At 36.4% G+C, this 13,623-nt stretch overlaps 3 protein-coding genes across 4 annotated transcripts; 1 reads left to right on the top strand and 2 right to left on the bottom strand.

Annotated features, from left to right (window-relative positions):
- The first annotated feature begins 46 nt into the window (after positions 1-46).
- CML30 (Calcium-binding EF-hand family protein) lies at positions 47-1,717 on the top strand. The gene has a single exon (XM_010271094.3). It carries the CDS (start codon positions 185-187, stop codon positions 752-754), a length of 570 nt encoding a protein of 189 aa, XP_010269396.1. The 5' UTR covers positions 47-184; the 3' UTR covers positions 755-1,717.
- A 149-nt stretch (positions 1,718-1,866) lies between these two features.
- Positions 1,867-4,434, bottom strand: LOC104606047 (cell number regulator 1-like). Of its 2 annotated transcripts, XM_088887196.1 has the most exons (5): positions 4,137-4,434; positions 3,432-3,528; positions 3,252-3,323; positions 2,941-3,153; positions 1,867-2,076 (listed from the first exon to the last, which is right to left on the bottom strand). In XM_088887196.1, the coding sequence occupies exons 1-5, from the start codon at positions 4,170-4,172 to the stop codon at positions 2,000-2,002; spliced, it is 495 nt and encodes a 164-aa protein (XP_088743322.1). In that variant the 5' UTR covers positions 4,173-4,434; the 3' UTR covers positions 1,867-1,999. The 2 variants fall into 2 exon arrangements, with proteins under 2 accessions (XP_088743322.1, XP_010269384.1); XM_010271082.3 differs by lacking the exon at positions 4,137-4,434 and having other exon boundaries at positions 3,432-3,898.
- Positions 4,435-6,539: 2,105 nt separating this feature from the next.
- On the bottom strand, positions 6,540-9,883 carry LOC104606041 (protein PLANT CADMIUM RESISTANCE 2-like). Its single transcript, XM_010271069.3, has 4 exons — positions 9,544-9,883; positions 9,363-9,434; positions 9,042-9,251; positions 6,540-6,749 (listed from the first exon to the last, which is right to left on the bottom strand). The coding sequence occupies exons 1-4, from the start codon at positions 9,746-9,748 to the stop codon at positions 6,673-6,675; spliced, it is 564 nt and encodes a 187-aa protein (XP_010269371.1). The 5' UTR covers positions 9,749-9,883; the 3' UTR covers positions 6,540-6,672.
- Positions 9,884-13,623: the final 3,740 nt, after the last annotated feature.

Genomic DNA, 13,623 nt, shown 5'->3' on the forward strand with positions numbered 1-13,623 from the left:
CTTTAGGAAAACCACAGAACTCAATTTTGGCTTAACTTCTTGACATAGAAGAGAATAATCCCTTGCCTTCTTTTGATTTCTACCCATAGCAGGCAGTTGACGCTTATATTTGGAGTCAATGTAGAAGGGAGGAGTTCATTCTTATCGGGAATTGTGCTGTCATCAGGCACAAGAAGCTTTGAGAATGTTCCAACCCAAAATAAGTTTCCTCAATTTCCTATTCAGGCTTCCTCAAAGGTTTTTACCGAAACCAACTCAGCAGTTTTCCTTCAAAGACAGACAATACTCTGGGCTGTCGCAGGCATTCCAGCCAAATGTGGATGAGATGAGGCGGGTATTTGATGAATTTGATGCGGACAAAGACGGGAAGATCTCTAAGAAGGATTATTCTGCTTTACTGAGGAAGTTAAGGCAGCAGGATGTTGAGTGTGATGAAGTGCATAGGATATTTCATGTTATTGACTTGGACCGAGATGGGTTCATTGATTTTGATGAGTTCATGGACGCTCACAAGAAGGGAGGAGGGGTTAAAGTGATTGACATAAGAAAAGCGTTTTGGTTTTTTGATTTGGATGGGGATGGGAAAATAAGCCCGGAGGAGGTGTTGGAGGTGCTGAATAGGCTTGGGGAGAGTTGCAGCCTGGACTTGGAGGATTGTAAACGGATGGTTCGAGGGGTGGATACTGATGGGGATGGCTTTGTGGATATGGAAGAGTTCATGAACATGATGACACTGTCCATGAAGCCCAATTAGAAGTTTCTGCTGTGCAGCTCTACCTTGGCCCAAAATCTCATTTGGCAAATTGGTCCTTATGTCTCCTATGTGTAAAACTATGTTGTTCCTATTTATATTTGATATTTTGGCCAAAAGATATGTTTATTATGTGCCTCTCTCTCTCTCTCTCTCTCTGGGGAAGGAAATTTTTTATAACCACCCAGTTGCTATGGCGCTTGGATAACCAAAACTATAATAGGCAAGATATATGTATGATCTACCATCAAAAGTCTTAATTTTGGACTGAGTGAAATTTAATTTACATGTCAAAGGAATGGGGAGTTTTTTGAATCATCATGGTTTGTGGATGACTGGATTCACATCTTCCACTTGCCGGGCTGCTAGTGCTGGGCTAGCCCTGTTTCGCTTGTTCTTTCCAGTCATCCTGGGCCAGGCCCATCCCTGACACTGATTTGGGAATTAAAAGTCCCCACTCAGTGAATTCTACCAAATTGAGCTTTCTCTATCTTCTTTGGAGGAAGCTCTTGGAATGGTGAATTTGTAGTTCCCTGACCGGAAGCCAAGAAGCGATTTGGCTCATGCTGAAATCGACCAAAACCGTGGTATTGATTGTGGTATCCAGTTCATATATTGGGTCTGCAATGTCCTCCAGAACAGCCCATTCTTGTAATGATTCAGAACTCCTATTATTGAGTGGAGCAGATGTATGTAGAGGTCGGATCTGACTGTGATTCACTTGCTAGGAGCTCTCACTCTCAACCATATCTTCTGCTTGAGACTGGGGCTTGATGTTAGGTAGGCTCCGCTGACAAAAGATGGGAGTTTCATATAGTTCAATGTTGATGCAGGTACACAATTATTATCTCTATGGGATCTCCTCTTTTCAGTTTTCACCGTAATCCACCCTACATGGTTCTTTGGCCTTTACAACAAAACTCTCCAAGAGAGAGAGAGACCTTACTGGGAGGGCTGAGAATATATGAAGATTAAGATTTTTGTACCGTATACTTTTGTTTATCCTTTAAGCTTTGTTTGTTTCAATGTACATTGGGTACAATGAAAACCTACTTCTGTTTCTATGTATAGAGAAAAACGAAGCTTTGTATGTTTGCATTAAGGCTCCTCCTGTCTCAAGGAATCAACTTGCTTACATTGAAAAATGATTCTAAATACCGAAGCAAGAAAACCAACTTAATGCAAATATACATCTGCAACATGTATAGAGACACAAGTTTGCAGCATTTGTATCGAAGATCTTCCTCTTCATCTCACCATGCCTGCTCCCACAACAGGAGCTACTGTAATTCCACGTCTCTGTCTATCCATGTTTGCTTGCCAACCTTCATATTCAAATATAAATTTCTTAGTGGTGTGAATGAGGATAAAAAAAAAAAAAAAATCTAAACATAATTAAAGTGAAACCGAAAATACTTGTAATCAATCAATAGGTATCATAAAAGTAGTAACCTAACAAATTCACTGGGGTTTTGATATTGGTTAAAATTCCTTCCGATATGGTGTCTTTTTAGCAGCATAAATTTTTTCATTAATAATTGTCAATTAATTATTTATGATTTTACTGATTTTAAATAACCAACTGCCACATCAGCAATACATACATATTGTTTTGGCTGATGTGACAATTGTTTTTATTTAAAAAACCACAAAATCATAGTTATTGGCGAATAATAGCTCTTAACTAGAATAGTAATAGCTGGAATAGTTGACTTCCTATTCAGCTTAATTAGACGCCATCTCACAATTGTTTAGAAACGATTGATTTCCATTATTTTTATTTGCATAATTAATTTATGATGACATGGATATGGCTGACATGGCAAACGATATGCAGTTTAATTAAGGCCTACTTTTAAGTCATAGGCTTGTTTATAGTTAAACATGATTTCATGAGGGTCTCATTGTAAAGGATAATGATATATGAAGTCCTCTCTCCCCTGATAGACCATTGAAGAGGGATTCTTAATTTACCTACCTTTCCTACTCTCAAAGGCTCCGGAGGAAAAAAAAAAAAAGAGAGGAAAGAAAGATCAGATAAGAGGATTAGTGGATCTGAAATTCCAATAACATACAATCCCTTCTGGGCTAGGAAATTCAGCATTTTTTGTTGGCAGAGCTGGTGATATCGACACAAGCTAAAAAACTATTTGAGATTGAAGTAAGGATATGGAAGAAGGGAGACCTACCTATTCCCATGTCAAATCCACGGTTCTTGAGCTCTCTGTATTCTTGACACAGTGCACAAGCCTCGCAACATAAGTGAACTAAGGAATCCACACAGGGAGCCTCTTCCAGGTCGTATTGGGCTCTCAGTTTCGAGCGATAGCAGCTCGAATACAAGCATGATAAACTGGGAATAGCTTGTAACATCCCATAGATCACACAGCTTGCCGAACAAGCTGGATACATGAAAAACCACGTTAACTGATCAATTGATTCAACATCCACAACGAGTAAATTTGTTAATCAAGCATGTTTTAAGTTTTAACAGACTTACGCAGGGAACCTCTGTTCACAATCTCTGCAATCTGTCCGAAGGTAACACAAGGGCAGCAACAAGTGACCAAACCTTCCAAGTTCCAACCAAAACAAATTTACAACACCCAACACAATGAATAGCCATGGTTAGGGCAGGACAGGAAAGAATCAAAAGTTAAAAGAGGCAACGTGTTCTTACAGATTGCGGGATCATCGCAACAGTGGCAAAGGCCGGTCGACCATGGTCCTGGGGCACCCGGAGCTTGAAGTGGAGGTGGAACTGGGACTGGGACTCCCTGTTTGGCATATGGATAAGAAGGGTACATTTGTTATGCGAATTTGATGAATATAACGCTTCAAAGAAATAAAGAAGAAGAGATGTCTTAATGTGTAGTAGTTTCAAGAAGGAGGGAAGCAATTTCCTGTAATTAATAAGATGGTCATTCTCTGTATGATTGCAGTACCAAGTTTTGTGAAGGGCCACGCTACAACATGGTCAATACTCAATACATTGGTTCTCGGTTATTTTGCATTTTTCTTTGGGGTAGGCGCGTGGGCCGTGGGCGTGGCTTGGAGGACAAGGACTATTAAATAACTTCACCGGGAATCAATGATGCGATTGCAAGTTTTGAGAATGACAGAATGTGACAGGCTGACAAGCTTCTCTTTCCTTTTAGGATATTATATAAAAACCTCCCCTTAAATATTTTCTGACAGTTATAAAAGCCTCATTTATAGTTTCATTTAGCAAAAAATCTCTTCTCTATTTCTTCGGCTCAATGATCAAAAAAATTCAATAAATACCTCCCTTCGAGTCACAAAATGTTAAAGAAATGATTTTTTCAAAATACTTATTTTACCCTTTTACCAATTAATATGCATTTTTTTATTAAAATAATCCTACCTCAACAACTCCATAATTTGTTTGAGCATTATTCATCTTCTTCTTTAGATGCACGACAGTAGAATGGCGGTGCACTCCACTTATCTCTTCACGACAAAAAGAGATTCATCAAAATTCAAAAAGGCCTCCCCTATTACCTTTTGAATGGCGTCGTTGATTCTCAAAGACCAAAATCTAGATAAATCATTTCTAGGTACATGTCCCCTTTTGATTGCATTGGCCTTTTGTCGAAAATCGTGATTGGAGAGAGATAAGGAGAGAGGAATACAGAGCCAGGGAGATATCCTAGTTTCTCCCCCCTCCCCACCTGCGGAATAGAGGAAGAGGGAGAGAGAGACTATGGGATTCTTTTTTTATTTTTTATTTTCTTTTCAAGGGTGAGGAAAAGAGGAGAAATCGGTCCAAGGGAATTCTATTTTTTGATGTTTGAAGTTTCAACAGCTAATTATATATAAAATAAAAGAGTTAAAAACGATGGCACCACCGAAAAAACTAAATTTGGTGAACCCAAATCGGCTCCTTCATTGAAATATCGTCCATTTTGGTTTCTAGGAGAAAATTGCAAGAGGAAGAAAAGCAATTTTCCTTCTATATTCTTTAATCTTAGGGGGCGTTCTTTTTTTGAATTTGAGGGGGGAAAATTGGTCAATGGGATTTTGGTTCCCATTGACCAAGAATCCCATGTTCATTTTTTAGATTATTGTGGGGATTAAGGAAAATTTATTTTCTTGGGTATCACTTACTCGGGTGGGTAAATAACTATCCCACCTAAAAGGAAAGTTGCTAACACCGACAAAAATGCCTATTTTAATAATAGATTTTTATGACTAAAATGACCATTACATTATTTACCTTAAAAATAAAAGAACATAGATAAATGCATTTACTCGAGTAAGTATTTTCTAGGAAAAATTTACCTAGGTAATTGCATTTACCTGGATAAATAACTTACCGGGGTCTCTCTAGGATGAGCTCTAAAGGGAAACATGAAAGAAAGAAAGAAAGAAAGAAACCCCTGATTGAAAAACCAAGACTCTGACTCTAATTTTTCAATAAATTTTAAATTTAAGGAAAAAAGAAACGACAAAACCTACCTAAAAACCTACCGACCCCACTTTCGCAGCCCACTGTCACCCAGTGGGTTTGATTTGAAGAAAAACAAATAAAGAAAACAAAAGGATTGGGTTTGGATAACCGCATGAATTAAATCCTTTTAACAGTTAACAACCAATCCAAGGACGTCTCACGTCTGTTTAAAGGGTAAAGCACCGTCCTGGTTTAAGTCTCCTGACAAATCCACCATCAGCCAAGACTAACCAAGAGCCATAAGAATTGGTGGCCCCACTTCTTCATCAATCAACACCTTTAAGTTAAATTGGTGATCAGCCATTCAGCCTCACCCACAACTCATGACTGAATCAAAGTAAACAATCAAAGCACCGGATTACCAGAATGAGCTTCTGGAATCGGAATAAGCAGAGTGCCTTGATCGAGAGGTTTATCTATGCAATCTTCTGAAGGGGGGAGTGCATCGCTATTCTACCCTTTGTGCATTGTAAGGAAGAAGATGAACAGTATTCTTGAGATAGAGTTATTTTAATAAAAATAGATATATTAATTTGTAAAAGAGTAAAATAAGTATTTTGAAAAAAAATAATCATCTCTTTAATGTTTTTCGTCTTAGTAAAAGTATTTATTGAATTTTTTGAAAATAGATGAGAGGTTTTGTATAGAAGAGGTTTTTTAGAATTCTTTTTCAAGGGAAAGTATTAATATTATTATTATTATTCCTATACTTCCAAGAGAACAGTCTGCGTATCAGGCTATCAGCACATGGTTTTGGCGTGGGATCGAGTTACGAAGCAGAGTTTCAGCATATCAAGGGAATTCGGTGGGCTTAGCTTAGTCAAATGCATGGGCTCTTTGATTATGTGAAATAGAGGCCCAAGGATCAGGACCCACCCAAATATTAAATTCCCCATTCCGCGAACAAGTTTTTTTACCCCTGACCCTGACTACACAAGTTTTCTAAAGAGAAATTAACATGGAGATGGTTGCATAAAAAGTGATCCACTTTTGCTATTTTTCTCGCATGTGACAACCTCACTTCATTGTCCACACTGAAGGAAATTGCTCTTTGTACTATGAATTGGGATTTGTTCCTCACAAGGACCTCACTGCCACTTTCCATGAATAATAAGTATAAATACCTTTTCTATGTGTGGTCAGGACATGCTGTGAAGTCGGTATCCGGCCTCTTTATATATAGTTGAATGTTCATAGATGAAAGCATGTTTTTGGCAACATTACAATTGTGTCAGCTCTTTAAGACTTAAGAGTTAATGACTGAAAGTCATCTGCCCTTGTGGCTCTCAAACAACAAACAAAAAGGATCCAAAATTATATCTAGAATCACACTGTCTCAACCTTCATTAATAATAGCACTTGAACTTGGATGTTTGGGTGCGACATATAGACATGTAAATCATTTGTAAAACATGTACAACTAAAAGATACAAGTTGCGCAGAGATGTCTTCATCTTGTCATGCCTTCTCCCACACTTGGAGGTACTGTCATTCCTCGGTTTTGTCTACCCATATTTGCCTCCCAACCTTCAAATTCAAACGTAAGTTAACAAACATTAGTGAATGCTTTCAATCATAATTAATTAATTTTCATGATTATTTTTTGCCATTTAATATTATAGGTTGCATTTGGATAAACTTAAGGGTTTATGCTTTTAAAGCCCAAAAGTATAAAGCCCCAATTTTATGCTTTGTGGGTGCTCAAAAGTGTTTTAGCTTTAGATTATTATGTGTTTTAAAGCAACACTTACCAAATGCTCAAACACTTTTCGGCTCATTTTTGTTTCCTACAGCCCACAGCCCAAAGCTCAAAGCAGAAGCATATCCAATACCAATAGTACTGCGTTCTATTACTACTATGAAGAAAAAGCATTGTCTTCAATTTCTACACTTATTGCTATTATAATATTTTTAAATGGCACATGACGAATAAATTTAATTTCAGTTAAATTTGCAGTTTTTTTTCCTCATTTCAGTAAAAATACTTGCGGAAATAAATAAATAAAAATATGCATAGAATTTATTTATGGATTTTGTAAAGTAATTGTAAAAGAAAAAAGTGAGACGAAATTAGGAGTTTGATTTATAATATAATGCATCACAATAAATACAATTAAATAATATATAATACATGAATGTAAATGTAATAACTTTTTTTTTTTTGGAATAGTGCCTAAAAAATTTTAGCAAAAAAAATCGGACTTCCAAAGATTTGAATCCTTCGTTTTTTTTTTTTGTTTTTTTTCTGGAAGCCTTTGAATCCTGCCCAACAAAATGATAAAATTATTCACAATTAAGAACCTTGGAATCAACGGTAAATAGATTCAATAGCCTGGTTCCAGCCTTCCCAAGTCTAAACGAAGAATAAAAAAAAAAAGACACAAAGAGCACATGAAAACAATACAGAAGAAAAGGAAAATGACCAGAAAACCTTTCTTAAAAGGGTGAGAAGGGGTCAGTCAATGGGGGCACATGGAAGCAAGGATGAGCTTATTCGAAATTCCAAATTGAGGATAGCCCGTCCCGTTTGTAAAGCAACATACATTTCTAATTTATTTACCCTTCTCTTCTAGTGGATCGGTCAATAAGATTTCATAGAACCTAATGACCTGGATCATCAACCTAAGCCCAGCCCAAATTCATGAATTTTTGCCTGGGCCAACTTGGCTGAAACGGGTTAGTTGTTGGGGGCCAATAGCCTTTCTTATTGAGAGAGTTTTGGGGTTGAAGCAGGGCAGTTCATCAATTCACTGGCATGTTTTTATTTTTATTCAAAATAAATCAATGGGCAATTTTTAATTTGCCCACTCTCGTGAAAAAGTGTCCAACCCAAAAACTCTCTCAACAGGAAAGGCTGTTGGCCCCCAACCCCAACAGCCAAAGTTTTTCCGGCTGAAATTTGGTTTAATCTTGTTTAATGTTTTCTTTCCTATTTGGTAATACACCGGACTCGGATAACCCCTCCCCCCCCTCTCCAAAAAAAAAGGGTGGTAGAGGGTAGGGATTTTAATGCCTCTCTCTACCGGAATGAATCAGCTAAACACACCAACTAAGCCACCCTTCAGTTGATATTTAATGGGTTGTTGGTAGATCTGACAATCGGGGTGAGTGGGTCGGGTTCAGGTTGGGTCAAGGTATTTTGGGTTGATTTCGGGTCGGGTTGAATTTCAGGTTGGGTTGTCAAATGCTAGACCCTAACCCTAAATGTTCGGGTTAGGGTTGACCCATGGGTGAATTTGGGTCATCCCAAAAAATAATAAAAAATTAAAAAAATAAAGAAAAATTACATGAAAAATGTCAAAATTAAAAGAATTAACCTTAAAATTTCAAATATAAAATAAAATTTTGAACATTTAGCAATTTAAAGAGTAAACAATAAAAAGTAAAGACTAAATAGAAAAAATTAAAGAGTAAAAACTTCTAACAATGCATAAATAATCTCAATTAGACTTGACAATCAGGTCAGCGGGTTGACCCATGACCCAACCCAACCCAATTTTTGGGTTAGGTCGGATCATTTTTCACACTCGAATTGCTAAATATGAGACCCTAATCCTATTTTATCGGGTTGGGTTGGGTCAGGTTTGCGGATTGAGTCAACTTTTTGCCAGGTCTAGTTGTTAGGTCCTATTGGGCTGTGATTGGTTGATAGAAAATAGGAGAAAAACAGAAAGTTGAGGAAAGTTTTTTGACTGACTTTGTGAAATTCCTTTGAGAATTTCCCCTCAATTTTGTATTTCTCTTATTTTCCATCAAACCAAACGAGACTTAAGGTATGAACAACTGAACAAGGGGGTGGTGTCAGCAGTCAGCACTTACCAATTCCCATGTCATATCCACGCATCTTAAGCTCTCTGTATTCTTGACACAGTGCACAAGTCTCGCAGCAGAAGTGAACTAAGCAATCCACACAAGGGGCCTCTTCCAGATCGTATTGTCCCCTCAATTTGGAGCGGTAGAAGCAGGAATAGAAGCAAGCGAAGCCCGTGAAACCCAGTAACCCATAAATAGCGCCTCTACTGGCACAAGCTGCACACAAAGTCCACCCATCAAACTTCAAACCTAGCCTCAATCAATTCAGTGTTCATTATGAGCAGAGCATATATGTGGGTAGATTGATATTCTGTAACAGAGACTTACATGTTTGGCCCCTATTCACAATCTCTGCAATCTGTCCAAACGTAATGCAAGGGCAAAAGCAAGTGATCACACCTTCAATTACAAACAGTAGAAGAATGAATGGATTAATTAGATAATAGTACTAGAGAGATCAGATCAGCACTGAAAATCTTGACATGACTTAGAGGCTTGGTGTTCTTACAATTTGCCGGATCGTCGCAGCAGTGGCAAAGACCGGTTGACCAGGGCATTCCGACCGCCGGAGCTTTAAAAGGCGTGTTCCTTGCGATATATCCGGCGGCATATGCTTGTGTAGGAGGAGTATGTGGAACGCCTGAAGCTGGAACTGGACCTCCATGTGCCTCCGGCGTATATGCCCCTTGGTTGTGTGGAGCTGAAGGATACATTTGCTGAGACAAGGCCGCTAACTAATTACAACCTCTGGTGGAACCTTTCTAGCTCTGTAATGAAATGAAGCAAACAACTCTTATTAATATAGCGGAAGAAATGGTTGGATTTCGTGGAAACTGTTAACTGGTCAATGAGAGAAGTTTCTATATGATTAAGGTACAAGTTCTGTGTATATTTTATATGCTCGGTTGCAAGGGTATTCTTGGGGTATTATTTTGTAGCCAAGTTGAAATTTCAAACATATAATTTATTGGCTTCTGTGCAACTTCTTTCAATTTTTCTTATACAAGTTGGGAGCAATGACATGACCCAATTGTCCCACCACAGGAGGGACCAATTAATTAGTTAAGTTGCTTATGGGAGCCTCATTCCGCTGTGTACCAATGTACAACTAAGTGAACTAACTATTCATTGACCCCAATGGAAGTATACATAAGAACCCAAGAGCTCCGAGAATTAATTGCAAAATAATAATAATAATAATAATAATAAGAGATCCAAGAATTACTTAAAGATCAGATCCACAGGTTATTTCTTCTTTCTTTATTACTTCTTTTGTGAATAGATGGTGTTTTCTTTTGGCTGTGTTTGGTTTGACAGAGAATAAGAGATCCACAAAAAGCAGAAAGTTAACGGAAAGTTCTTAAGTTCAGTTTGGTGTAAATGTATGGAAGTGTAAATAGGGAGTGTATGTTCTGATTTAGTTTTGCTTCAGGTTTGGCTGTTCTATTTGCTTGTGAGAAGTAAATCTATGCTATATACTTAAAAGGCAGTTGTTCATGTTGGTTATTTCACATTGTTTATCATCTCCCTTATAAATTTGTGGTTTTTTAATTATAAAATAAAAAATCAAACATAGGGCCATTTAAATTCATCCGCAATTGATTCAGATTTCCAAAAAAAAAAAAACAATTCAGTTTTCTTTTTATTAAAAAATTAAATGAAAATACGCAACCAAACATGGGTCCAGCCCTTGCATAGCATGGGTCTCTTCTGGTATGAAGTAAGTGATAGAGATAGGAGGATGGTTATTTGTTTAGAGTAAGGTAGGAAGTATCTTAACAAATGAGAGATAGGAAGTAAGATAGTATGGTCCCCATTTTATATGAGAAAGAATTAAAGTAGGAAAAAGGGAGAAGCTTTGGCCATTGAGATTCTTTCGCATAGCACATCAACCCACTCAACAGCCAAAGTTTTTGCAGAGGAAGGTGGTGCAAATTTTTTACCAAAGAATGTAAATTATATAATTTACAAACAAATGGGTGTAAAAGTAAATTAGCTCAGATTTGCATTACAATCAGATCAAGCCTACAAATTTTCACAAAATTAAAGACAGCCAGCCTAAAAAAGCTAAATTTTTTATGACATCATTGTTACCATCGTCATCATCAATGACTTATTCCAATTGTATGAAACCTACGGAGAAAAGTATTAACAGATCCATTGCAGATTTCTGAATTCCATTATAGACTTATAAATATTCAAAATGTTAAATATACCAACACCCACTCATGAATTGATATCAATTCCGATTTGACACCTAGTACTTTAAACCTAAAAACCTAAGCTAAACCATCATTCTCCCCTATATGATTCCTGTTTCGCCAATCCCTTCTATTTAAAGTCATATCACCAATCATTTATATTATTACTACTTTAATCCATATCTTTTTGATCGACCCCCAACTGTTCTATGCCCTTTCCAGAAATCTTTGATATTAGTTAAAAAAAAACCCAGGGTCGTGGAGAAATTAACAGTGGAAAGACAAGATGTTGTGTCATCCTCAAGCAATAAGAAATATTAAATAAATGGAGCTTCATCTCCTAATTGCATTTATTATTTATGTCGTCTTTTGAACCAGACGCATAACTACGGATCTTTGGATAACCATGAAGACAATTTCCCTCTTTTGCTCGTTCGGTCACAGGATAAACTGTATTTGATTGCAATACAATTTTATTTACACTGGTAAAAATGCATGAGAGTACAAATAGAAAATAAATGCAAATTAATATTGGAAAAACAATTATTTATTTCATTTATACTGCAATTAAACAAAATAAATTAAAATTTAAAACAAAAATAAGTTAAAATAAATTTACATTCAAATCATTTACACTGTCATAATCTTGCATCAATATAAACTTATTTGAATTACAACTAAACACAGCCTAACTTTCATTGATTGCTGACGATTGAAACTTAATTAGACGAAGTTGGAATTCAAATTGCCTGCCTGGAAGTAGACAACTTTAGGCTTCCACTAAGCACCCAGGTGGAAGGTTGAATACGGATGGCGCTTTTAGAAGCAACACATCAAGAGGTGGAGTAGAGGAGGGGAGTGGTGATTAGAGACTGTAATGGGAACTTTAGCACTAACCACTCCGCATCTACTACTTACAAACTGTTCCACACTACATTAATGTCATATATTAGAAATATTCTCAATGTGCAACTCTAATGTCCCATGGGTAGGGATTAAAAAAGAAAGTTCAAGGTTAATTATTTATAATAATAGTTTTATGCCATGAAACAATTAATTTAATTTTTAGGCCCTATTTGCCTTATTTACCCATGTAAATAAGGTAATGACAATTTTAATCATTAAAAATCAATTATTAAAAAAGGTATTTTTGTCTCATTCAAGTGTTAGCAATTTTTCTCTAAGTGGTTATTTATCCACTTAGGAGATGGATATCACTTGCCCGAATACGTGATATTCAAGAAAATAAAATTACTTTGGTCAAAATCCCATTGACTAACTTTTCCCTCATCTCAAAATCTAGAAATATAATCCCCCTTAGGGTAAAATATAAAAACCTCCTCTTAGATTTCTAACAATCATAAAAATCTCCCCTCTAGTTTTACTTTAACAAATTGTAAGAAACCTTAGAAGAGGTTTTTATATGGGTTTGTAGTAGATAAGGGCAACTTTTTACCCCTAATATCAATAAAAAATAATACTTTTATATAATAACTAAAATGAAATAGCTTTTTTGGAAAAATATCAAAAAAGGGCCGTGGACTCGGTGATAAATCGTCGGGTTTTTCTCACGTGCACAACCTAAAAAAATGACAGGTGGCATTTCCGGCAGAATTCCAAAAAACGACAACTCTATTTATACAATAGCTTCCGCAGGTCATCTTCACCATCACTACCATTATCTTCGTTACCTTGTAGTACTTGCAGCGGCAATTCATCATCCTTGTCAATCTTTCTGAATCTGCTTCCGATACTGAACCTGGAAGACCCTTGATTGTCTTGTTCTCTGCAGACAAAGAGTTCGACAGTGGAATCCTCCCCTAGGTCCGAAGAATTGCCCAAGTATCTTGAACTATTAGAGTACGTAAAAGTGGAGTGATTTTCTTAATGGATCTTCCATGTGGAAATTGATAATTTTAACTTTAATGTCCATTTAGATAAATTTAATGAAAAGAGAATAAAAAATATCATTTTTACCTTTAATAAGACACAAACAACCACTCTATTTGGAATAAATAATCATGGGCCCATCCCCTTTAACACCTTCCACTCAGTAAAAAAAAAGTGATCATATTACTATTTTCATATGTCAAAACATACACTTATTACTAAATTAATAAAATAAATAGGTTATAAATTATAGAGGGTGTTTTAGTAAAATGAAAACCAAAAGATATGTTTAAATAAATCCGTGAAACTATGGACGTTCTAATAAATGACCCTATTCTCTAATATAACGAATTATGGATCGATCCGAACCGGAATTTAATTAGTTCGTCAAATCATTGTTTTGACCGTCTAAGTCAACAATGGATCGAATACACTGACGATTAAAGCCTTTTTAGAAAATCCAATTATGTAGTCTAAAGTCCAAACGCCAACAATAT

Source organism: Nelumbo nucifera, chromosome 5 (genome assembly GCF_055504915.1).
Source record: "Nelumbo nucifera cultivar China Antique chromosome 5, China Antique-T2T, whole genome shotgun sequence".
Lineage (NCBI taxonomy): Eukaryota > Viridiplantae > Streptophyta > Magnoliopsida > Proteales > Nelumbonaceae > Nelumbo > Nelumbo nucifera.

Coding starts and splice junctions, on each gene's coding strand:
- CML30 (XM_010271094.3), top strand. CDS start 185: ATGTTCCAACCCAAAATAAGTTTCCTCAATTTCCTATTCAGGCTTCCT.
- LOC104606047 (XM_088887196.1), bottom strand. CDS start 4,172: ATGAATAATGCTCAAACAAATTATGGAGTTGTTGAG. Junction 3,154..3,251: donor TGTGAACAGAGGTTCCCTGC/GTAAGTCTGTTA, acceptor TCATGTATCCAG/CTTGTTCGGCAAGCTGTGTG. Junction 2,077..2,940: donor TGGATTTGACATGGGAATAG/GTAGGTCTCCCT, acceptor TTGAATATGAAG/GTTGGCAAGCAAACATGGAT.
- LOC104606041 (XM_010271069.3), bottom strand. CDS start 9,748: ATGTATCCTTCAGCTCCACACAACCAAGGGGCATATACGCCGGAGGCA. Junction 9,435..9,543: donor CTGCGACGATCCGGCAAATT/GTAAGAACACCA, acceptor TTGTAATTGAAG/GTGTGATCACTTGCTTTTGC. Junction 6,750..9,041: donor TGGATATGACATGGGAATTG/GTAAGTGCTGAC, acceptor TTGAATTTGAAG/GTTGGGAGGCAAATATGGGT.